Genomic DNA, 23835 nt, shown 5'->3' on the forward strand with positions numbered 1-23835 from the left:
GCCAAGTGCCCGGCTTTGCCTGAACTTATTAACAGGACATGTCCAATGGGATATGCAAGTGTTAGCCTCTTTACTCTGTCCTCCTCTGCCTAGTTCTTGCCAGACCTTCTCCTGGAGAGCCAAGCCTCCTTTGTAGCGGGGCTGCTGGAGGCCCGCGCGTTTGTGCAGGATCTTTTGGAGTCCTTGGTCTCCCACATTGACATGGCCAGTAGAGGTCTCTGCTTGGGAGTCGAGATGAGGTGAACTATGTGAATGCACGCCACAAAATTGTCCACGGATATGCAGGAAAGTATACTAGACCTTCCGTTCGAAGGGACGGATTTGTTTCATTTGTCCACTGACGACGAGCTTAAAAAAAAAGACGAGCTCAGCATTGACTGGTAAGTCCTTGGCCATCCTGCCGAAGCAAAAGTCCTTTCCACAGGCCCATGGCAGGTCCAAGATCAAACCCCGCTCCTTCAGCTGCTTTCAAGGGATTCAGGGTACACGGCAGCCAGACCGGTCCCCCAGTGACCACTGGAGAAAGCAGCAGAGTACCTTGCAGGGCGCTTTTTTCTCTCCTCCTCCGCTCACGCCTCGGACTCCAAGAAGCAATGACCTCGGTTAGGGAACACAGCTCGCAGAACAGCTGGATGTGTTTTTCCAACACTCCTTGGATTCTTGCAATAGTCTCCACAAGCTCCAGTGTTCCTCTTCCTCTACCGTCTTCTCCTCTGCTGCAGTTAGTCACCTGCACTGTTGCGGGACATCCTTCTTCTTTTGGCGAGTCAGACAGGGGCTCCGGATTTTACCCAAGGATTTGTGTGGTACCCACGAACAACCAGGCTGACCTGAGGGTATTCCTGGACCTGTCGTTCCTCAACCTGTCTTTACATCTAGAACGCTTCAAGATGATTACCCCAGCACACTTAGCGTAGTCAATGTGCACAGGGGACTGGCTGTGCTTACTGGACCTCAGATGCGTACCTACACGTCCCAATCTACCAACCGCACCGCAACTTCCTGCAGTTCACGATCATGTGCACCACTTCCAATACAGGCTGTTCGGCCTCAACTCTGCCCCTTGTGTGTTCATGAATGCGGTGCTGGCCTCCTTCGCTTGGAGGGACAGCTGTCATGATGCCTACCCCCGGAGCACCAGGCCAGGCCCAGCACCCCCAGGAGCAGGCATCATGCCCCCGGGTAAAAGCCCAGCGGCCCCTTATAGGGGCTCTTTGGACTCTGTCCTGGCGCCTTTGGCACCAGGCTCATGTTGGACATCAGTCCTGGCGCCATAGGCGCCAGGCTCATAAAGGAAGGTGTTTTGTGCACTTACCTGATGCAGACCATGCTGCAAGATTCAGGCCTCCCTGAGACCTGAAAGGGACTATTTTTTTCATTGGGACTATTTTGCCACTCGGGCGTGGCCAGGGAAGGATACTTACCTGGAACTACTTTGGGGGCTATTTAAGCCACGCCCAGACAGTAGCTCACGCTTCGCGTTGTTATGCATCCAAAGCAGCTGAACGCTCACCTTGTCTGCTCCTGCATCTGGTCTCCAGCCACGCCCGCCTCGACCCTGGAAAACCTGTAAGGAAAGAAGAGAAGAGAAAGGTGAAAACCAAGAATTTTATCAAACTTCTTACCTGCATCCGGAACCTTCACGCCAGCGTTCCTGAGAAAAGACTAATTTAAAAGCACCGCGTTGCTCGCTGCAGCGCCGCGCTTCACTCACCTGTCCTCGGGAGTTCTTCTGGCTCCACCGCGACTGTCTGCACCGGTCGCCACATCTCTGCGCCTAGAGGAGAGAAGAAGAGACAAATGGTGAGCAGAAGGAACATATGAGGAAAGCCTAATTTTCCGCCATAACACTTACCGGTCTTCTGTTGGTGGATCATTCCTCATTTCGGGTCGGCGCCGCTTCGTTGGCAGGTACTGCACCCCGGCCCCTATGGGGAAAGGACAAAAGACATTACTGGAGGAATATAAAGACATTAAGAGGGATAGCCCCCATCGCTAATTCACCGGAGTTTACCATCGGCAATTCAATCCCTCAACGCATCGCCTTCATTCTGCACCTGAAATAAAAGACAGATCACAGGTTAGGAAGGCAACAGAAAAGGAGGCTCAACACTTGAACTTTTGTAATCTTCATACTTGCGGCGTTCCGCTTGGAAAAGTCAAGTGGATTTTGCCAGCGCCATTCTGAAAACCAGTGAAGTAACTGGACAAACACGCGCCCCTGCACCAGAAGCAGGATGGAGAGTTCATCCTTTCAAACTATAAGGTGAGCTTCAACCGGGGATTTCGGAGGAAGTTAGAGAAGAACAAAGGGGGGAGCAAGCACACTATTCTGCAGACTGTTAATCCCCTTTCTCATCTGCAGAAGGATATTCCTACGGGCCAGACAAGCACGATTTGAGGGTCCTGTTCAGTCGATGTTCCGAGTTCTGCGCATCACGCTCGAAGAGGCCACAGCAACCCAGACTAGACCAGCGCCTCCGTGGGAGTCAGGTGATCGTTACACCACCACCTTTACCCCTATCTGAACGACTGGTCTGGCCCTCGCCAGAGGCGATGGTGCACTCCTGCCAGCAGCTAGTGGATGTTCACCAGCTGGGGTTCTCCCTCAACCAGTGGAAGCCGCAGTTGACCCCTTCCCTGCACCTGGTGTTCCTCGGAGTTCGATGGGACATGGCTTTTCAGAGGGAGTTCCCCACGATAAAAACGCTTCATTCCCTTCAGAAGGCGATTCAGCACTTTCTGGCCAACTCAACCACCTCAGCATGGTGGTTCCAGCACCTTCTGGGCCTGGTGGAATCCTGCATGCTCACAGTGTGCCACCAGGTTGTTAGGGGGGCCATACACGCGCTTTCAGTGCAAGAGTAAGTGGACCAGGTTCTGCCACTGGGCTTGCGGCAAGAGGCTTGACCCCATCACTTGCTCCCTGGACGATGTGTGATCTTTTTCCGCGCACCTGTCTCAGTCAGGCGTGCAGGTGGATACTTGCTGCACCTACCTGGCGGCCATCAGGGCCTACAAGAACTCGGCAGATCATACTTTTTCAGCAGCCAACCCTGTGGTTAAGGGCCACCTCAAGGGCTTGTCCAGGCTGTTTCCTCCAGTGCTTAGGCCTCACCCCACCTGGGACCCCAATGTGGTGCTTGCGGCTTTACAGCGTAAACTGTATGAGCCAATGGCATTGGTGGACATCAGACTGGTGATGCTCAAGGCTGTCTTGTTGCTCACATCTTCATGCCGATTCACCGAGCTGCAGGTGTTGTCGTCGTGCAAGCCCTTCACCTTCCACAACAACAAGGTCATCTTGCCTACTTATCCATAAATCTTGCCCAAGGTAGTCTCTTCATTTCACTTGAACAAGGAAATCTGCCTGCCGGTGTTCTTTCCGAACCTGGATTTGAGAAGGGTACTCAAGTTATAGCTCTCTCGTGTAGTGTTGCCGGGAGCTCCAATAGCTCCTCTCCATTATTTCTTTATTTTCCTGGCTACTGTAGGGAATCCTGCTGGATGCTACCTTTCAGTACACTGTGCCCCACCCCTTTTTCTGCTTATCCCCCTGGTCCCTGGTGGCCCAGTGACCCCTCTGAACGACTCATACCAGATAGGGCTGGACTCTTAAAACATGCTTGGGTCCAAGTTATGAAAAGTTACTAAGAGTTTTGAAAGTTTGCATATATGATTCAAGTTGGTTGATTAAGTGATTTGTTATCCTAAAAGCTATTCTGAACATATTTACCTATATAAACCTATGGTTTATTGGTTCCATGTGTTAATATTGCCGCAGAAATATCGCCATACAAGAATGGTGCCTTTTTTGTGGCGATATTACCCACTGGAACCTGCGGGGGACACTCCCGCAACTCCCATATTTTTTTAAGGGAGCGGGGAAGACCACCGCAACCCCTACTTCCATTTATTAAACCGAATATTAACCCCATCAATAATGTTGCCTATGCCGTTTTCCAACGACTATATATATATGTTGCTATATATATATATATATATAATAATGTTGCTATATATATATATATATATATATATATATATATATATATATATATATATATATATATATATATATATAGCAATATTATTGGTGGGGATAATATTAAGTGATACCAGTTTATCTATTCTAAGAATATTGCAAGTGATCTTATACTGTGAATACATGTTTTTCTACTTACCTGAACTTAGAAGCACAACAGTGTGCCATAGTGTACCTAATAAACATCTATTCTTTATTTAAGAGTGCAATAGTGTTTTCTTGAGCAAAGGTGTGCTCTGCGTACCTACTACAGCCCTCCTTAGACTAAGCCTGGCTGCTCGTCGATTGCTACCAAACCTTTCGGTAGTTCAGGCCAAACCTCAGAAGTGTAACGCTGTTCACCCAAGGTGGTCTTTCCCATGCTCTGTCAGACAGCAACTTGTGTAAACTCCCCCCTAACAAGACATCCATCGGAACCAGCATTACCTGTAAATTAGGTAATATATTAATCTATACCAATTGCAAAATAATATTTGCAGGCTGCAACTATTTGCCAGTTGCGTGAAAGTTATCTTTTTGTTACTGGTTTCTAGAGTTTTGTAAATTTTTGAGTGAGGTGAACTTTCAACAGTCATCGCATTTTATCTAGCACATAAACCACCTCTTTCCACATGCCGCTTGCAAGAATAATCTTTGTTGGGTGTATAACAGACCATGACATCTGGCTAGAGTTGATGGGTGTAAGTGTTTGCGCAGCACATTGTCACATATTAAATGATTGCGTTTGTCAGAATTATTCTTGTAGTTGAAATGTAAGATACGGCTCCACTTTATATGCTCATTTTTCAAAGCGGCATTCCACTTGATGCTTGCAAGATTTAGAATCTTACTTTTTTAAAGAATTAGGTGTCCAAATGAATAGCAAAACAAAGTTGATGTTCTACATAACTGAAAAACATAAGCAATGGGAGTAGCAGGTCTAACTGTAAATTCCTTTATTTAAAAATATCATTGCTTCAAGATCCATTTATCATACAGCAAATCAGTCCATTACACAAATATGTTGGTGATGAATCAAATTTGAGTCAAATATTTGCTCTGTCACTTGGTTTCTATGCGTTATCTTAAGACATTTCTAATTTCGATTTCAATCAATGAGCTTCCAAGCGCAGGATTGTCCCAAGGAAAAATAAACTTTGGCAAAGCTAAAAGATTTGGCTTTTGTGTAGGCATGGGATGGGCATTTTCCAGGCACTGTCATTTTGGCAGTACCTGGCCATTAGATAGCAGAAACTGGAAAGGGGCTTGATTACATAGACATATGATAGTGTCTGGCAAATGCCTATGTAATACCTTTACCCAAGGTGAAAAGGTTGGATGTTAAAATGCTTGTTCGCAACAGGACTAAAGTCCACAGAGCTAATACAAATCAAGTGGCTGAAGGCACACTTGATTAAGAAATATGTTATACCCATTGATATTGCAGCAAATGACTGAATTTAAAGATGAAAAAATATTGCTAGAATTAAGAGTGGATAAAAAATACCAACCAGCAGAAAAAGATCGAATTTAAGGCAAGAAAGTGTAATGATGGGTGGGGGGTGAGTTGTAGGTGTATAAAAAAGAGATTTAGGTTAAAATTGGTGTAAAGGGGAGGGAGAGAAGGAGGGTTTAGGAGTAGGAGAGGTAAGGGGTGTTTGCGGGGGCTGGTGGGTCCTCCCGACAAAAGGTATTTTACGTCACTGTTCTTTCAGCAATAAAATCACAGTAAACCATTTTTATTGCACCAGTAGCACATTTGCAGCTGTAATTAAGCAATTAACTCTCAGCAGACTGCTTAAAAATGACACTGGCAGGACAGTTTAATGTTACTGCTTGATAGCTAGCTCAGATACCAGGAGAATGTGTTTTTGGCATGGAAGGGCAGTTAGTGGGTAGAAATGGTCATAGGGATTAGCAAGGGCAGTCAAAGTGAGTAAAGAAGCACCCAAATCCTGTGTCCCTTTATTGTCTTCTCCCCCTAGCGGTACTACAATGCAGTAGTTTCTGCTTATAGGTGGCGCTTTAGCTCTGCTTAACATAGAAAACTAAAAAGGGTGGTTGCAAGCACACAAACAGATTTGCCATAGACTTTGTTGTGTGCAGCCTTTCGGTAAGTAGTGATATACCAGAAAGGTTTCATTGGACCTAAGGCGGTTTTAAGTGTTTTTGTGCTTGGGAATTGCTATTTGCAAAGATGTTTATCCATCCACCAGTGAGATTATTATCATGTTTTTCTTGGATTATATAATCCTTCAACCTTTTGTATTGCAACTTTGAAAACACGTAGGCAATTTATTTTCATGCATTTGATTTTGTCCTCCCCTCTTTTCTGCCATCATGCTGCATAGCTTGTCCTGGGCTGGCACCACCATAATCATGCTTTACATTTTTTTTCTTGCTCATTGTGGAAAACTGCTTTTCTTTTGAAGCTGCATTTTTCTTCTCCCGTTTGCAGGTGTTTTTAACCATGCAGTGCCTTCAGCCTCTTCTCATCATTTTGGAGCCGGCTGTGGCAATGGCTCTGTCCCTTTCAGCACCGTTCACAGCTTAATCACGCCTCAGACCGCTGCTGTCTCTTCATCTTCCTCCTCTTCTTTTCAGCCCTCTAGCATTTCAGTGTCCAGTGAAACGAGGACCTCCAGTCGAGCAACCTCTCGTGCATTGTGCCAGGCCACCTCTTCCCCTAATATTTGTTTACCAACACCATCTTCATTGCTCAACTCTGTTGATTCTGTACTGCTCCAAAGCTTGCTCTCTACACCCATTAATCATGCTTTTTTGCCTCCTCCTACCTCTCTGCAACCTGCTAACACCCCCTTGTCTGTAAGTCATGCCTCCCTGCAGGAGAAGCCTTATCCTGTGTTTACAGCCCACCACCAGCCATTGACCCACCTGACACTGGCACAATCCAGGCCTTTGATTCAGCAGGCCAAAGCTGCCAGCACATCCTCTATGTGGGTTACATTAGGCATGCATTCTCCCTACGCTTCGCACATTTCTGGGGTGAAACCATGATAAAGATTTGCTTGGCTAACGCTTTGGTATTTTGAAAGGTAAGGCTCATCAAAAGAAGCAACTTTGTTTTAGCATCTTACATTACATATTTTGCACTTGCACGTCTTTCTGACACAACAAGTGATGTTGGAAAATGTACAGATCTCATATTTAAGTGTGATCAAGTCCCAAAAGGGGTATGAGGTGCATTTTTCAGTGTAGCCCACATATGATTCAAAGAGACAAATGCTGGAATTCTACTTATAGTAATCCTGGTATCAAATGGCTGTGCTTGGGACTATATTGCTCTATGCATAGTTAGTTTTAAGCAAGTAGAACATGCATACATGTCGGAGTTTGCATTGCATGTTGTTTTTTCAAGCTTTTTCGGTGTATGTGAATTCTAATGCATTCTTTCCTATCACAGATTGCTCGGCTATGATATCCCTATTCCAGGGCAGCTATTTTTGCAATCGGCGAGAAGCGCGGCTCTGCCCGACACCTCTATGCACCCTGCGCCAGACATGGGATTGGGGGTTACTATCTAGCGCCGCCACGTCCCGTGACATCTGTTCATTTTTTCTGTGCACGGTTTGCTACTTGGGAACACTGCTCGTTGAGGTTAAATTTTTTTCTAAATGATGCCATGCCTGCTCAGTCGAAAGCCTCGGTCTTCAACCAGTCTGTGGATTGCGGCGGATAAATGCTGATCTCATATCCACACCGGATTTGTTGATACTGCTTTAGGGAGGACCATGACACCAAAGTCTGTGGGTCATGCAGTGTCCATGCACCTGAAGGCCCTCCGGGAAAGGTCAGCGAAGATCTTCACATTCGTCCACAAGGCAAAGGATGAGGCTCCACTGTCGAGGTTACATGGCGTTGAAAGACGCTCCGAAGAATAAGCGGCTCCGCTGAAGGAAAAGAATTGTAACACCGACGATAGTCTTCCTCTTCAGTCCCCTGGGCGTCCGGCATAGGTACCTTTTCCGACCCATTCCTCCATGCCAGAAGAATGGGAGAACTTCCACCTGAAGTTGTTGGACAATTTCGCCAAGGCAACGGCATCTCCGGCCTCGGTGCCTGTGATGCAGGTGACAGCGCCATCAGCCTCGGGTACAGCGCTGCAGGGTTCCATCAAATCTATTGCAACTGGTAGGGCACTCTCCTGCACGCCTACGGGCTCGGATTCGGGCCTGGACCAGACAAAGACAGAGGTCTCACTGCGTTGATGTTAAGGTAGATTTCTAGAATCTCACCTGGTGGACAGATTTTAAGAGGCCACCCTAGTTCTAGTGAACACAGAGAAGTTTGTCAAAACCCAGTTGTGGAGAGCAATCGAGGATTTTCTCAGGGGAGTGAGAGTGGGGTCAGGTGTCCACAATGTGTTCACACAGTGAAGCACACAATAATTCAATTGAGACAGGTAAGTACAAAAATAGTATATTTATTCTAGGCCCAACAGACACACAGTAGGAAATAAAACAAGCAGGTGATATTGCACAAAACTCAATTATAAACATATTTCTGATGTTTGTTAATCTGCTTAGAATCACATGCTGTGCATAGGTCCGACATCCAGTGGTCACTGCGGAGTATTGCATTTTGTTTTTCGTAGTCGAAAAGGGGACGCCGACAAGGCGTGTCTGTAACACTATCCCTATAGTGATGTGCGTTGTACCCACAATCCCTCACGCGTCGAGGTCCTTCAGATTGTTTTTTTCCGCCCAGCTATTGGTCGCCTATATGCGGAGCTCCTCGAGAGACATTGCCAAATAGTTTCTTCGACCTTTGGTCGTTTGTTATTAATATCAATAACGTAAATCCCTCCCTCGACGCAGAGCCGTTTCTCCGCCGAGCAAGATCTTCGACGGAAGGACGAGCGGAGGGTATCCTTCGGCGCTGCCGAACACGTGGCCTGGCCTCGCCGGCCATACACAGTAGGGAGAGTGGGCTTTTGTGGTCTTTCTTTCTTCTCTTTAAGAATGCCTTTCTCTTCCCCTCCCTCTCTTTCGAGGTCGTAGTCACACTTATTACCCTCAGCTATGGAGAGGACGCCATTTAGGTTTTGCCCGCTTTGCAAGGGTAAATATACCTGGAAGGATAAGCACAAACGGTGCAACCGTTGCTCACCCCTCGATTACCAGGAGGACGGCTGTGCGGCCTGTAAATTACTAAAGCCCAAAACTCTAAAAGACCGCAGGGTCAAAAGGTGGGCGGCCTACGCCATGTCTAGGCCTGACTCCTCGCCCGCTGCCGCCGCCGCCAAGTGTGACGAGGACAGTGACTACACGGCCCCCGTAACGGAGGCTGTAGACCTCTCAAAGGAGCGTTCACGCTCCTCCTCCTCGTCCGTCCCCGACAAGCCCGGCTCACGGCCAGCTTATGGGGATGAACACCCCGGCGACAAGGACGCACACGGAAAAACAGCAAAGCACATACCCCCGGCACACATTTGACGAACACAGCCATAGTGCCAACGGGGACGCCGGGCCCACCGGCGTCTTCCGCCGACCGTAAGGGTCGTCAGCCTTCCGCGACAGGCGACTGGGCACTCTAAGAATAAGGACGCTAACACCAAAACCAAGAGTGCTCACGTTGCCAACAAGGACTCGACGGGCAATGACTCGACGGGCAATGACTCGACGGGCAATGACTCGACGGGCAAGGACTCGACGGGCAAGGACTCGACGGGCAAGGACTCGACGGCGACCGATCCCTCGGAAGAGAGAATGATCGCCGAAAGCCTCACGCGCATAGCATCTAAGGACGGCCAGAGACGTACGGCGAGTGAAACGCCGAAGACCGCGCACAAGGCCAAAGATGCGCCGGAAAACAGATCAGGCCAGTTCCCGACGCCGACAGAAGGCCCTAGCCAGCAAGAAGGCTACTCAGAAGGCGAAGGCTCTCTTTCTTCGACGTTATGGGACAGAACCAGACAATTGCAGGAGGAAGAAACTCCTTTTTCTTTCCCAGACCTTCCTGGCCGACCTCAGTGGACCTTTGAAAGGTTCCAGACCTGTATGGACAAACTAGACAGGTTCATGTCCATCCCAGAAGACCGGGCACCCACGAGACCAAGGGAGGCACCCCTGGAGAGTCCAAGGGCTAAATACCAGAAGTTTTATAACCCCATACAGGAGGACATATACTCTTACAATCCCACTGAGGAAGACACCTTCTTCCAGGAGGAAGATGAGTTCACCTATGTTGAGGACCAACAAGAAGAGGAAGGTTTTCACGAGGAAACTAACCTATGTGAGGAGGGATTCCAGGAAGACACAGGCGAGGGTGACCCAAATCCCTGGCAGTCACCGGCTAGGTCGACTGACACAGGCAGTAGCAGTATAGTCATTAGGTCTACTGAAACTACACCTGTCAGGAACCCTTCGCCTGTCGATGATCAACCCACCTTCAATGCACTGCTGAAGAAGGCAGCAGCACATTTCGAAATCGAAACTGGGGAGGTCGCCCCAGACACCGATTTTGTGGAGAGGATTATCAAAGAAACCCCCCCCTCACTAGCCAGATTATACCCATCCTCGCCTCAGTTAAGAAACGTATTACACCTTCTCTTTCCACTCCTGCATTGGTGAGAGGGGTCAATCCGAGGATTGAGAAACTGTTCTCTCCCTCTCAATCAGACCCATTATATATTAAGGGTCACTCAATCCCGGACTCCCTGGTCGTGACCAACACCAGGAAGAGGGCAGGAGTCCCACTATCTACTAGCGAGGCACCCCCAGATAAAGAGGGGAAGAAGCTGTATGCCCTAGCCAAGAGAATCACCACCTCTGCAGCATTCTCTACCAGAATCGCCAATAATAATACCCTATTGGCAAGCTATGCCGATGCTCAATGGGCTAAGCTCAAACAGGACATCGAGGAAGTTCCCGAACCCCTAAGGACTAGTTTACTGGCTACAGTTAACGAGGGCTCTCTGGTCAATCAAAGCATCGTCAAGAATACCCTCGATGCAGCAGAAACGGCTGGCCGCACTTTGGTACAAGGAATTTTACTAAAGCGTCACGTCTGGCTTTGCAATTCTGGATTTAAGGCGGCAACACAAGCGTCCCTTATTAATAAACCCATAGAGGAGTCCAACCTCTTTGGGAGAGCAGTGGATGACGCGCTGGAGAACGCGAAGAAAGAATTTGATACAATAAAGACCTTGGACCAAATTTCAAAACCCCCTAACAGGCAGGGATTTGGTAATAAGCGCTTTTTTTGTGGACAACGCCAGCAACAAAACCAACAACAGTATTCTGCCAGCAACTACCAGGGTAATAGCGGCCAGTACAATCAAAGGGGTCAACGCCGTGGCAAGGGAAGAGGCCGGGGTTCCACCCCCAGAGGCTCCCAAGCCAACAACAACACCAAGTGACGTGAAGATTCGCGTCACCTCCCATGCAACGCCGGTCGGGGGCCGGTTAACATCCTTTCTTCCAGCATGGGAGGGAATAACATCAGACCGCTGGGTACTTTCCACCGTAGCCCGCGGCTACTGTATAGAGTTCAACAGTTCCCCAACATACAGACCCCCAAGGGGACGCCGCATGACACCAGAACACCTCGCCATCCTTCTCCAAGAAGTGGACCAACTGCTGGAAAAAGGAGCCATAGAGGTCGTGCCTCTATCTCAGGTAATGGAAGGTATTTATTCAGTGTACTTCCTTGTACCCAAAAAGGATCTAACTATGCGCCCTGTATTAGATCTGCGCCCAGCGAACAAGTTTGTCAAACCCCAAAAGTTTCGTATGGTGACCTTACAGGAAGTGATCCCACTGCTATCACAGGGAGATTACATGACAACACTAGACATGAAAGATGCATACTTTCATATTTTAATGTTGCCATCGCACAGAAAATACCTCAGGTTCATGATAGAGGGCAAACACTACCAGTTCAGAGTGCTACCCTTCGGCATAGCATCTGCACCAAGGGTATTCACGAAAGTACTGGCAGTGGCAGCGGCCCACCTGCGCAGGTTATCCATCCCAGTATACCCTTACCTCGACGAATTGGCTCATAACGGGATTCTTACGAGACATGCTTCTCAAACACCCAAAAGACTGTAGACCTTTTGTTCCAACTGGGCTTCTCCATCAACGAGAGGACGTCCAGCTTAGACCCCAGCCAAGTCAAACAATTCCTAGGGGCTCTAATTCGAACAAAGGACGGCCTCGTCTTCCCCTCCAACGAGAGAGTCCAAAACATGCTGTTTCAGATCCCCCAATATGTGGCAGGTCGAGAGGTGACGGTGCGCAAAGCGATGCGATTGCTAGGAAAGATGGCGTTGTGTATTTATTTGGTACCTCATGCGCGCCTGCGCATGCGCCCAATGCAAGAGTAGCTCAACAGCCAGTGGTGTCAGGCCAGCAAACAATGGGACGATCTAGTGGTGGTCTCGGAAGCCTTGGTTCTCTCGCTACGGTGGTGGACAAAGGAAAACCTGCTAATGGGGAAACCCTTTGCCACACCTGCGGTGGAGGCCACTCTAACCACGGACGCATCCCTCACAGGATGGGGGGCTCACCTATCCATCAGACAGTGACCACTGGATGTCGGACCTATGCACAGCATGTGAATCTAAGCAGATACAACCATCAGAAATGCTTTTACGGTAAGAAATGCATTGTCATACAGTCCCCTTTGAGTTCTTAAAAATGCAGTTAACAACTTATTCAACAAAAAGAACGTATGTAATGATACAGTAGAATTTCTTTACAAGAAATATACTTTAACTTTATAGGTCCAATCCCTATGATGAGTTGGAGCCTTGTGCCCAAAAGTGACAAAGCTTCTTCTTAGATAAAGCGTCTGATGTAGGAAGATTTGCTGTTGTCTCCAGAGAGATATTTAACAAAGTTATTAGTAAGTAAAATGATGTCCCTATCTTTCAGGTACAGCTGCTTTAGACGCAATGATCAAAAGGCGATGGGATGGAATAACCAAAGTTTATTCTAAGGAGGACAGTTGAAGACTGAGGAGTTGTGATTATTTAATAACCTATCTCGCCCCCCCCCACCCCCACCAATTTTCCCACGGGACTAGATGGGTAGGTTTTCTCTCAGTTGGTTCCAGTTATAGGTGCCCAGGGGCTGCAGGTGCAAGGATTCTTCTGGTTGATTCCAGGGGCAGAGTACAACACTTGGTGATGAGGAAATGCCAAAGACACAGATGAAGACCTCTTTAGGACACTTCACCAGATGGGTAAGGCGAGTTCCAGCGACGGCTACTGCAAGCAGGGGATAGCAGACATATTCCAGTTTTGCTTGAGGAAGACCTTCCAGAGCAGAAGCATTTGAGGCTGGGAGGCTGAAATTCAGCAGGAAATCAACTTAAACCACACATTGGTGACTACTATTTTATTTTTATTGTTTAAAGCAGCGGAGCGCTGTACAGTGTGGATAGCCAGCATTTGTGCTGCCATCTTTTAACAGTAGTGCAGTACTGTGGGGTCTGTGTGCTGGGAAGTGCACCTATTGGAATTGGGCCTTGGTCAGGTGTTGAAAGAGCCATGTTTTGCGAAATTGGAGAATTGTGGGGGCATTCAGAGCTGACACTGGGATAAAGTTCCAGAGGGTGGGTGCATGACAAGAGTAGGATTGTTTGCGGGTCCTCTTTGTGGACGAGTAATTATTCAAGCTCGTTGGTCGATTTTGCTGTGTGCAGAGCATGTGCCACCAGAGATGTAGAAATTAGCCGCCAGGTACACTGGTGTGCTACCCGTGACTGCTTTGTAGATGATGCATGCAGTCTTGAACAGTATCCTGGCTTGCAGCGCAAGCCAATGTAGTTTGTGTACGATGGGGGTAATTCGGTCAAATTTCTGTGCTCCTGTAATAAGACATGCTGCAGCGTGGTGGGCTGCTTTTAAGGGAGCCAAGTGAGCGTCTGGGAAGCCCTGTCAGGAGAGCATTTTCCCCATCGATGCGAGAGACCACAATGGCCTGCACTGCGATCGGGAAGTCCTGCTGCCCGATGAAGGTTTTTTTTTCTTCTTAAGTGTAGAGCTTCTGAGCCAGGCTATTTGGCCCACCTTGGCTATGTTTCTGAAAGGACAGGCTGCTGTCAATGGTGAAACGTAAGGATTTTGCTGAGTCTGAGAGTTGTGGATCAAATTCTTCTAGGCGCATATCATTTAGCCATTTTTGGACAAGTTGATTTTTAGCGGCGGACCGATGAGGATGAATTCAGTCTTCGATGGGTTTACTTTGAGGTAGGCAGTTGACATCCAGTACTGGATGATGGCTAGGTAATTGCGGCCACAAATGTCAGCACTATTTACTCTCATGTACAAATGAGTATTGTTTGTGTATTGCTATCTTGGGAAATTTGAATAGAGTGCCCAGAGGTTCTATGTAAAGGTTAAAAGGGTTTGGTCAGAGGGTGGAGCCTTGGGGAACTCCGCAGGAGGCATGGAGTCAGTTAGAATTCAACAAGTTCGTTTGAACAGCCTGGTGTCTCCCTGAGAGGTAGGAGGTAAACCAATTAAGAACCGTTCCAGAGAATCCCATCCTGTCAGCAAGGAGGGAGAGAAGGATGCACTGGTCTTCTGTGTCTAATGCAGCCGAGAGGTCAAGGAGGACGAGGAGGCATGAGTCAAGCATATCTATGATTTGGAGGGCATCACCCACCACCTGGATGGTGGCTTCCTCAATGCTACACTTGGCGCAGAACCCTGACTTATAGTCATTTAGGAGGTGGAGTTGCTTTATTCTGGCCAATAAATGGTAGTAGTTTTTAATGAGCTGGTAGTTGGCTAGGTCGTCTAAATATAGGGTTGTATATTCAAAAGATTTCGTATGCGACCAGTTTTGAGGATATCTGTTAATGATCCTTCTGCGAGGGAGGCATTGGTGAAGTTGAGGGGCACATTGAGCGCCTGACCCGTCAATTGTTTAATGATGCAGGCTGGAATTATATCGTCGGAGTAAGAAGTAGGTTTGAGGGAGACAATCATTTTTAGGAGATCCGGGGAAAGAGGAGAGAATTTGGTCCAGAGGGGCAGTGTGTGTGTCGGTATGCAGGGGATGCTAATGCTGTGAGAGGTTAATTAGATGGTCTCCTGGATTTTGTCTATTTTTTCAATAAAAAATGTGTTGATTCCATCGCATTTTTCCTGAGTTGCTGCTACCTCTGGGTCGGGTAAGGGTTTGTTACAATGCTTTACTACTTCAAATAGGACATTGCTCCTGAGGCTGCCGCAATGGTGGTGGAATAGTAAGCAGTTTGGCCTCGTTAATGCGAATCCTACGGTTTGCGCAGAGAGATTTGTGGTTGGTGAGATCTCAAGAGTTATGGTTTTGCGCCATCATTTCTCTAGGGCTCTGATTGAAGTTCTGGTGGAAAACGCAAAACAGCGACTGTTGTATCGAGGTAGCCTACTGGAGAGCTGGTCAATCTACATGGTGGTCCAGGGACACTTCAGAAGGCTCTGGACAGCTGGATCCTTGAACACATCAAGACTGATTGGTCCCACCAGTCCAAGGGTTCAAGCACCACTCTGGGCCTTCACGGATCAGGTAATCCAGCAAGGCTTCACCGGGCCAAATGAAGGAAGGGGGGATGCTGGGCCTCTTCTGGAGCCGTCCCCAGATTTTTAGTCGGCTGCTCTTCTACACTGCTACAGGAGTCCTCTTATACGAAATCCTTGTTGGAAGCAAGTCCAAGTCCACCAATATTAAGGATCTGTACCATTCAAACAGCCAGCAGTGGTCCAATCAGGGACCTCTGTGGGTTTTACTCCTGTCACAGCCCTATACTCTTGGCACCACATACGTGGAATGGGTCCAGACAGTCTTCACCCCCCAATAGCCCCCCGCCACCCCCTTGTCCTCCCCTACCTGGTCCAAGCACACACAAATGCATCACTAGCCTGTGAAACCAGCAGCATTCCCATCAAGTGTATGACCTTTCATGGAATTTCCTGACCCGAGAAGACCGGAAGAAGGCCAAAAAACAAACAAAAATCTCATGGTGTGGCAATTTTAGGGCACTAGCCACGTTCAGTAGCCATCCACGGTAAACATGGTATAACTTTAATTTCTGCCACCAGCTTGTCTTCAGGCACATATAAAAGTAACCAAAAATCCCAAGTGTAAAAGACTAGGGTGATCCAAAAGTATCCCCACTGTGCTGCATTGTAAGATGCTGTGTGCACTGCTCAAAAGTTTTAACAGTGTAAAAGGCAAAAGAGAAACATAATTTCCCAGTACTGATCGTCTGAAGGGCTGATCAGTTTCCCCATAACAAAATAAGCAAAAGCCCAGGGGAGTGAAGCTGAAGGCTTCACTTCGCTGTAAAAAGTCAGGACAGGTTAAAAAAGAAAAACAAAAGGTTTGTGGGTTCATAGAACTATGGAGGGATAGTTGCCAAAAGAGAGATCTTTCATAACAGGCGACAAGCCCCACCTTCAGCAGCGGCGGCCTTTGCGCCAGCACTGTGGACACCACAACTCCATGAGAATACGTCCCACTCCCTAGGGACATCTTCATGTCAAAGATGTTCGACATCTATGACAAAGAGGCAACCAGGTTCCCATCGGACTTGAACTCGTGGGTTTTAGGCAAGTGAGGGATTTCCTGGAAGAATTCTACAGGGAATGGTTGAGGATGTGCTGGGTCTGGCAGAGGACCTGCAAGGATTCAGTGGCATCGACATCTCCCCAGAAATTGACATATTGCCTGCTCCAAACCCAGGAAAACCTCAAGCTGCCTTCCAGCGTTTGATTGCTAAGGTTGCCAGTAATCTGGTGCTATCTGCTCTTCCCTGGTCCATCGTTCATTACAAAATGTGTGATATTCTGTACGATACCCCTAAGAGACACGCCTGCACTTCAATGTGGCAGCGGAAGCCCCTGTATTGGAGGGGTGGGAGGAATCTGCCTCTGTTCCTGCAGTACAGATGAACAAATAGTGCCCCTGTCTGTAATTTGCCAAATTTCTTCTTTGGAATCCGGGGCCCAACAGGGTGGACGCAGGAAATAAATGACAATTATGATGAGTTTAATCATTTTTAGAAAAAACTCCTTTTGAGGAGAAAACCATCACAAAACATCAATACATGACAAAGGCGATTGCAGTGCTTCATGTTGCCACCTGTTCCAGAAAGATAACAAACGTAAAACTCAAATTTATCTGTGTGGGGACACAGAAAATAAAAGAAAAATGACCGTACATAGGAACCAATCAAAGAGAAAGTAGAACCACAACACACAACCTAACACATGTTTAACAATCACATCACATTCACTCCAAACGTAATCAACGAACTAAGCAAAAAAAGGAACGAACAAAAAAAAACATAAATCTGATAAACCGTTATAACCCAATGTGGGTAAAAAAATATAAAGATAATCTACTTCCAACAGCAAGCCTCTGCCTGTGTGCGAGTTCCCAGGCAAAAGACCGGGTCTTGCTGGTATAATAAGGATTACAATATCTTACAAGAAGGTGACCCAGTGCTAAGAGCAACCCAATGACTCTGAAGATAGGGGAATGTGAACTCGGGTTTCGGGCTGTAACGTGTCTCCTGCGCAGGCCGGGACCAGCCCTCTTCAGGACAACACATGTGGAAGAAAGGAGGTCTCTTTCTCCAGCATGGCGTCTGGCATGGATTCACATCGCTCATGAATATTCCCAGTCGTCAAGCCGGGAATCCTCGGTTAAAGAAAAAACAGTTGCACTTTTACTTACAAACTGTCTTTTTCCTCTGGGTCATACTGCCTCCAGCCAATGACTGCCCTCTCCCTAAGCCCCCCTCTGGCAGCCATCTTCAGATTTCTACCGCATGTTCAAGTCTTGGGGGGGGGGGGGGGGGAGTCCTGTTTTGCTCCAAGCTTTTCTACATTTTCGCACATCCGATAAAGAGTTTCAATTTTTGTCAATTGGAGCCTGTGTGCTCTTTTGTTCCTTTGACCGGCAAGCAGGGATCCATTGTCAGCGTCTTTCAACGCCCCTCAAGGTCAAGAATCGTTGAGTGTTTCATCGAAGATTCCAGAAAGGCCATCAGGCCTACACTGCACGCCATGTCGGGGGAGAAGGAGGGAGGCTCCCTCTTCAGGCTCTGCTCCAGCTGCGGATTGAGGAACATGTTTGTGGAGGACCAACACACCCAGTGCCTCTGTCTCCATCCGGACCACAGGAAAGCAGACTGAAATCTGCCTTGGGTTCTCTAAGCGCACCATCAAGGATCGTCACAGTAGGTTGGTGGCATGGCTCAACGCCAAGGCCTCTACCCCGTGCGGCAACCAGGGGCATGCCTCACCCAGGACAGGCCAGCCCGAGGAGCAGAGCTAAGTCCATTGAGGGTGCTCCATCCGTGGGGGCCCAAGACCAGGTCAAGCACTGCAAGTCCATTTCCGTGTGGGTTTCCGCAGAAGTGGATCCCGCGAATGGCAGGGCGCATTCATCTTTGCCATCTGCCTCCATCTCCAGTCATTGCTCCAACTCCTCCTTGAAGACGAAATCGGCTAACCCAGGGAAGCTGCAGGAGGAGCCGGAGAAGACCAAGGCGCAGGGAATGGTGTCTGACCTGCCCCTCAAGGCCCAGGTGGTCCAGACAGTCCTGCTCGACGATCCAGCTGGTGGCGGTGCGTCCTCTTGAAGGCGAAAGGGGCTGACTCAGTCCAGCGGACCGCGGCAGCGCCCAGAGTGGCCCGACCCCCGAGGCGGGAGGCCTCGGACAAGCCGGTGGAGATAATGCCGGAGAAGAGGATGCCATCCCTAAACTCGAGACCGACCCCTCCAAATGCAAAAAAGGAGCGGGGGCAGTGGAGGCCTCATCCGCGCTCCAGGCCATGGATATTTCCTCCTCGGATGAGGAGGATCTGGTGTCTGTTCACACGGTCCCCGAGGATGTGGGGGAACGACGACGCAGAGAGGGATAATGGCGGGAATGCCGATGACATGGACACTGGGCCCTTCAAGACTACCACCCCCCCCCCCCCCCCCGACACCTTCCAGGGACATGTCGCTGGATATCCTTTCATCTCTCCACAACCCTACTATTGGAGATCCAGAAGCGGATGATACTCGACATAGTAGCTTTTACCCCCCTCGCCAGCAAAGAAGAGAAAGTGGCACCCTATGCCGCCTCATCAACCACCACACATGACCTTCCCCCACCACCCTCCTTAGGGATACTGGGACGGACACAGTAACTACAGACACGGACGACGACGGCGGTATTTCTCCGCCGCTGAGGGCTTCTCCCCCGGACAAAGTGGGGTCATTCCACACAATGGTTGCCCGGGCGTTGGAGCTATTCCATCTGACTCCAAAAAAGACCAAGAAGGAAGGTTTCCTTTACCAATAACATGAGGCCAAAAGGAAGACCATTCTGGCGATACCTCTCCTGGATGACGTTTGGGATGAGGGCCTGGTGCTGATGAGCAACCCAGCCTCAGCCCCAGCAAAGAGGGATAGGCTGGAGAAGTAGTACCGGGTGCCAGAGTCCACACCCAAGTGCCTACGGTCACAGCCTTCCCTGGACTCTGGTCTCTTGGCGGCGAGGAAAAAATCCTCTAATTCCTCATCTTCAGCCTCCGTTCTCACAGACAGCCAGGGGAACAATTTGGATGCCACACGTAGGAAAGTGATCTACTCGGCGGCAAGGACAGTCAAAGCAGCGAATGCACTTGCGATTCTGGTCAGATACGACAAGGAGCTGTGCTATAAGATGGCCCCGCTTCTGCAATTTCTACCTGACAAGCAGGTTGAGGCGCTTGAGATCATCCAGGACGGCTTAAAAGGCCTGAAAGCCTTAAGGAAAATCCTCCCCTTGCTTCCCCTTGAAAGTCGGTCATTCCTGGTGACATCCACTATAATCAACTCGCTGGATTATTGTAACATTATTTACCTGGGGCACCTAAATACCAGATCCAGCGAATGCAAGTTCTGCAGAATGCAGCAATTCAATTGCCGCTTAGGGCACCGCGGCTGACCCCTTCTCTTGCTCTACTACACCAGCTGCACTTGCTCCTGCTGGCAGCTCGCTTAAAGTTTAAGATCTTGTGTGTTGTACATTGTGCTCTCCACAATGTGGGTCCCTACATTCGGAAAAACAAATTTGAAAGATACTGTCCTACGAGAAATCTGCAATCAGATTCCCCCCAGTTTCTCCGGATTCCTATATTCTGTCAAACGCCCTCGGGAGTGGGAGGGGATGGGCGCTTCCTTTTCTGTTTTGGCACCTAGCCTTTGGAATGCCTATCCTTTGGGCCTAAGGACTTTGGCAGACTTTTCTTCCTTCAGGAGAGCCCTAAAGACTTTCTTGTTTTGTCTGTCTTTTCCGCTTGGCTAGAACTTTTGGCAGCAGAGTACATTGAGAAGTTTCTCTCTTCCTAGCGCCTAGACGCCCATGGGCCTTAGTTGCGCTTTATACATTTTAAATAAATATAAATAAAGGCGAGGTGGCATCAGACCATGCCATCACTGTGGCCCTGGACATCGCGGACACGGTTCTGACAGATGGGGAACGATGTCAGCCTCCATCATCGTGCCAAGTTGGAAGGCCACCAACCCCCATCAAGACGAGTGTGCTAGACATGCCTTTTGACGGGGACAACCACTTTGGGAAAGCTTTGACTAATCGTTGCAGGCCATTAAGACGGACACGGAGATGGCCCGTGCCCTAGGCACTCTTCAGCAGCATAGTCTACCCAAGAGGTCTACAGGGGCTGCTCCAAGGCTTTCGGTGGAGTTGGCGGATGCCACTCCCAAGGCGGCAGGCAGGCCTGTAGCAAGATTGAGCCAGGCCAGGATATCGGGCTCCCACCCATGCACCCCAGTGGGATGCCGACTGGCAGGCCTTGCCAGCGAGTGGGGAAATGACCTCCACCGACCGATGGATGCCGGACGCTTTCGCCCACGGGGACACTCTACAATTCCAGCAGAAGTGTCCACGGATACCACTGATGGCCCTTCAGGAGCAGCACATCCCCCAGCTCCTGCAGGAAGTATGGGCCATGCTAAAAAAGGGGGCGATTGAGCTGGTTTCCAAAGCGACTGCGGGGCTCCGGAGTCTACTCCCCAGAGGGTACGAGCTACCGGCTGACTGCAGGGAGGTCCTTACCAGGGCCAGAGCGCCGTCGACTCTTCATTGCTACGGGCACAAAGGGAAACATTTTGCTACCTGGTGCTGGATGCGGAAGATCAACCCTCTGAAGTTCTCGGCTCCGCAGATTCTGCCCTACTTGTCCTTGGCCTGTGCGCTGAAGTTCTATGCGGCACCCACAAAGAGTTTCTGGAAGACTCGACTATTTGTGAACTTTGGTCCTGTTAACGATGGGAAGGTCTCTCTCTCTCTCTCTCTCTCTCTCTCTCTCTCTCTCTCTCTCTCTCTCTCTCTCTCTCTCTCTCTCTCTCTCTCTCTCTCTCTCTCTCTCTCTCTCTCTCTCTCTCTCTCTCTCACACACACACCCACCGACAACCCCCCCATCCCCCCACCCCCCCCCCCCCCCCGCGCGCGCGAGCCCATTCCACCAGAGCGATCGCTGCGACGACGGCGTTACTGTCTTGTGTACCCCTGCTGGACATCTGCAGGTCTGCTACGTGAAGGTCCATGCACACCTTGACAAGATTCTACTGCGTCAACGGAGTATTCCAGAGAGGATTCCAGGGTCAACCTGTTTCCTTGAAGGTGAGCCTGTTCCGGAGTTAAGAGTATGTGCTTCTGTTGAGCCTTGCCACCTCCCGTGGTTGTGTAATGTTGTGCTGCTATGTAGTCTTTATTCATGAGCATGTGAATCCATGCCAGACCGCATGCTGGCGAAGGAACAAGTTACATACCTGTAACTATTGTTCTTCAGCATGGGTCTGGCATGGATTCACATGCAAACCCTCCTTCCCCTCTGCGGCTCTTCTTTGTCATACTGCCACTTTACATGCTACCAAATATGAAGATGGCTGCCAAAGGAGGGGCTATGGGAGAGGGCAGTCATTGGCTGGGGGAAGTATGACCCAGAGCTCATTGATTTATAGGAGAAAGACAGTTTGTAAGTGAAAGTGAAACAGTTTTTTTTTTTACCAAGGTTTCCCAGCCTGACGACTGGGAATATTCATGAGCATGCGAATCCATGCCAGACCCATACTGGAGAATAATAGTTACAGGTAGGTAACTTGTTCCTTAATTGTTCTCTTGTGTTAGAACACAACCTGTGGGGAAATACAGAAGACATGGATCTTAATTACTGCCTGGGTCTTGTTCTGAACAAGACGGATGGGTCACAACTGGCTTAAACTGAATGGGATATAACCGAGATCCTGGTGGTGGGTTCTTCCTTGGCGTCTGTTGTATGGACCCCTTCTTTTTGACCCAGCTCCTTTGGGGTTTGTTCCAGTCCAGCGTTGGTTGTTAAAAATCTGGGGGTGAAAATGTCTTACTCCCCATCACTAGATGGGCAAGTTGCAGCAGTCTCCAAGTCAGGTCACTTGAAACAGAGGATTCTGCAGACGGTCTTGCCTTTTATTCCCGCACAGTTCCACTCGCCGGTGGTGGCAACACTGGTTCTGAGCACTATTGACTACTGTAACTCCCTTTTTTTGAATGGATTGTGTCCTCCCACATATTCCTCATCTTTGATATATCCATTTCCAGCTTGCTGGCCTTGGAAAAAAGTTTTCAGTAGAGGGCGCTGCGCGTCTGTCCCTCGAGTCGATGTCCCTTGGAGGCCTCCGTATCGACGTCACCATAGGTATAAATAGCTGCACGCAGCATCCGTCGCTCAGTTCTGTGTTTCCGCCCTTTCGTGAGCCTCAGAGACATAGCGCTCGGTTCCTCCGTGAATCCCAAACCTCTACATTTTCGTGAAGAAAAAATATTGAATTCTTCAATCCACAATTGCATCTTAGTCGGCTCCATCGACGCCCAGATCCAGGTTTAAAAAATGCCAGGATTGTGGGAGAAAGATGTCCTTGACGGATCCCCACAGGATCTGTCTTTGGTGCCTGGGCCCAGCGCACCCGTGTTCAGAGTGTGAAGAATGTCTATGACGGCGAAAGCCTTGAGGGAGCGCAGAGGGAAGCTGGAGAGAGGTAGGACCGTAAAATCTGTTACCCCTTCAAAATGGACCTCTGGCGGGTCAAGACCGTCTTCTCGTCGAAAAAGAAAGCACTCCCGTTTGAGGTCTCGGAGTGGATCAAACCACTCATCTGATTCGAGACACAAAAAGAAGAGGCGCTGTAGATCGCCCACATCTTCTTCCTCCAGTTCGCCAGAAAAAGTTGCGTGCCCCCCTAAGTACAGCTCCCCGGCTCAGTGGGAGGAATTTCTTCGAGAACGCGGCCATGCCCCCCTCGGAGATACCTAGAGGCAATACCCCGGGTAGAGAACCCGATAAACATAAAAGCTGTGAGTCGTCGACCTCGGCGAAACATACTCCTTGAGAGCGTCATAAACCCTTGAGTAGAGAATAAGCCTCTTTGATGCATAAGACGTCGACCTTACCTTCAAAGTCCAAAACTGCATCATCAACTTCATCAAAGGAGATGTTACCAACGCCTCGTGCGCCAACTCCTTCGCCGCCGCTCGCACCTGAGGCATCGAAGTCTCCTTTGAGAATGTCTAGACCGGTGTCGACACTATCAGCGACATCGAAGAAAATCTCGAACACCTCAACAACATAGAGGTCCATCTCGAGTACATAGACGCCTTTTACAATTACACCGAGGCCTATGAAGGCTACCTCGACAATTTCAAGTTTTTCTCAGCCAGTGATGACTAATATAGCCCGTTCATCACTTGAAAAAAGCTACACACCTCTTCCACGTTCTGATTATTTCAGATGTTGATCTTCCATATATGAATAG

General features: G+C 48.9%; 1 protein-coding gene across 3 annotated transcripts in view; it reads left to right on the top strand.

Annotated features, from left to right (window-relative positions):
- Positions 1-23835, top strand: part of DOT1L (DOT1 like histone lysine methyltransferase) — a 1510259-nt gene that overhangs the window by 1438488 nt on the left and 47936 nt on the right. For 2 of the 3 annotated variants that reach the window (XM_069649513.1, XM_069649514.1), the window contains one exon: positions 6483-7080. The exons of the other annotated variant lie outside the window; for it this stretch is intronic. In XM_069649513.1, the coding sequence (XP_069505614.1) occupies positions 6483-7042 (560 nt within the window). In that variant the 3' untranslated portion in view covers positions 7043-7080. The remainder of the gene's footprint in view (positions 1-6482; positions 7081-23835) is intronic. 3 annotated transcript variants of the gene reach the window in all.

Source organism: Ambystoma mexicanum, chromosome 1p, assembly GCF_040938575.1.
Source record: "Ambystoma mexicanum isolate Mex_15411 chromosome 1p, UKY_AmexF1_1, whole genome shotgun sequence".
In the NCBI taxonomy this organism is placed as follows: domain Eukaryota; kingdom Metazoa; phylum Chordata; class Amphibia; order Caudata; family Ambystomatidae; genus Ambystoma; species Ambystoma mexicanum.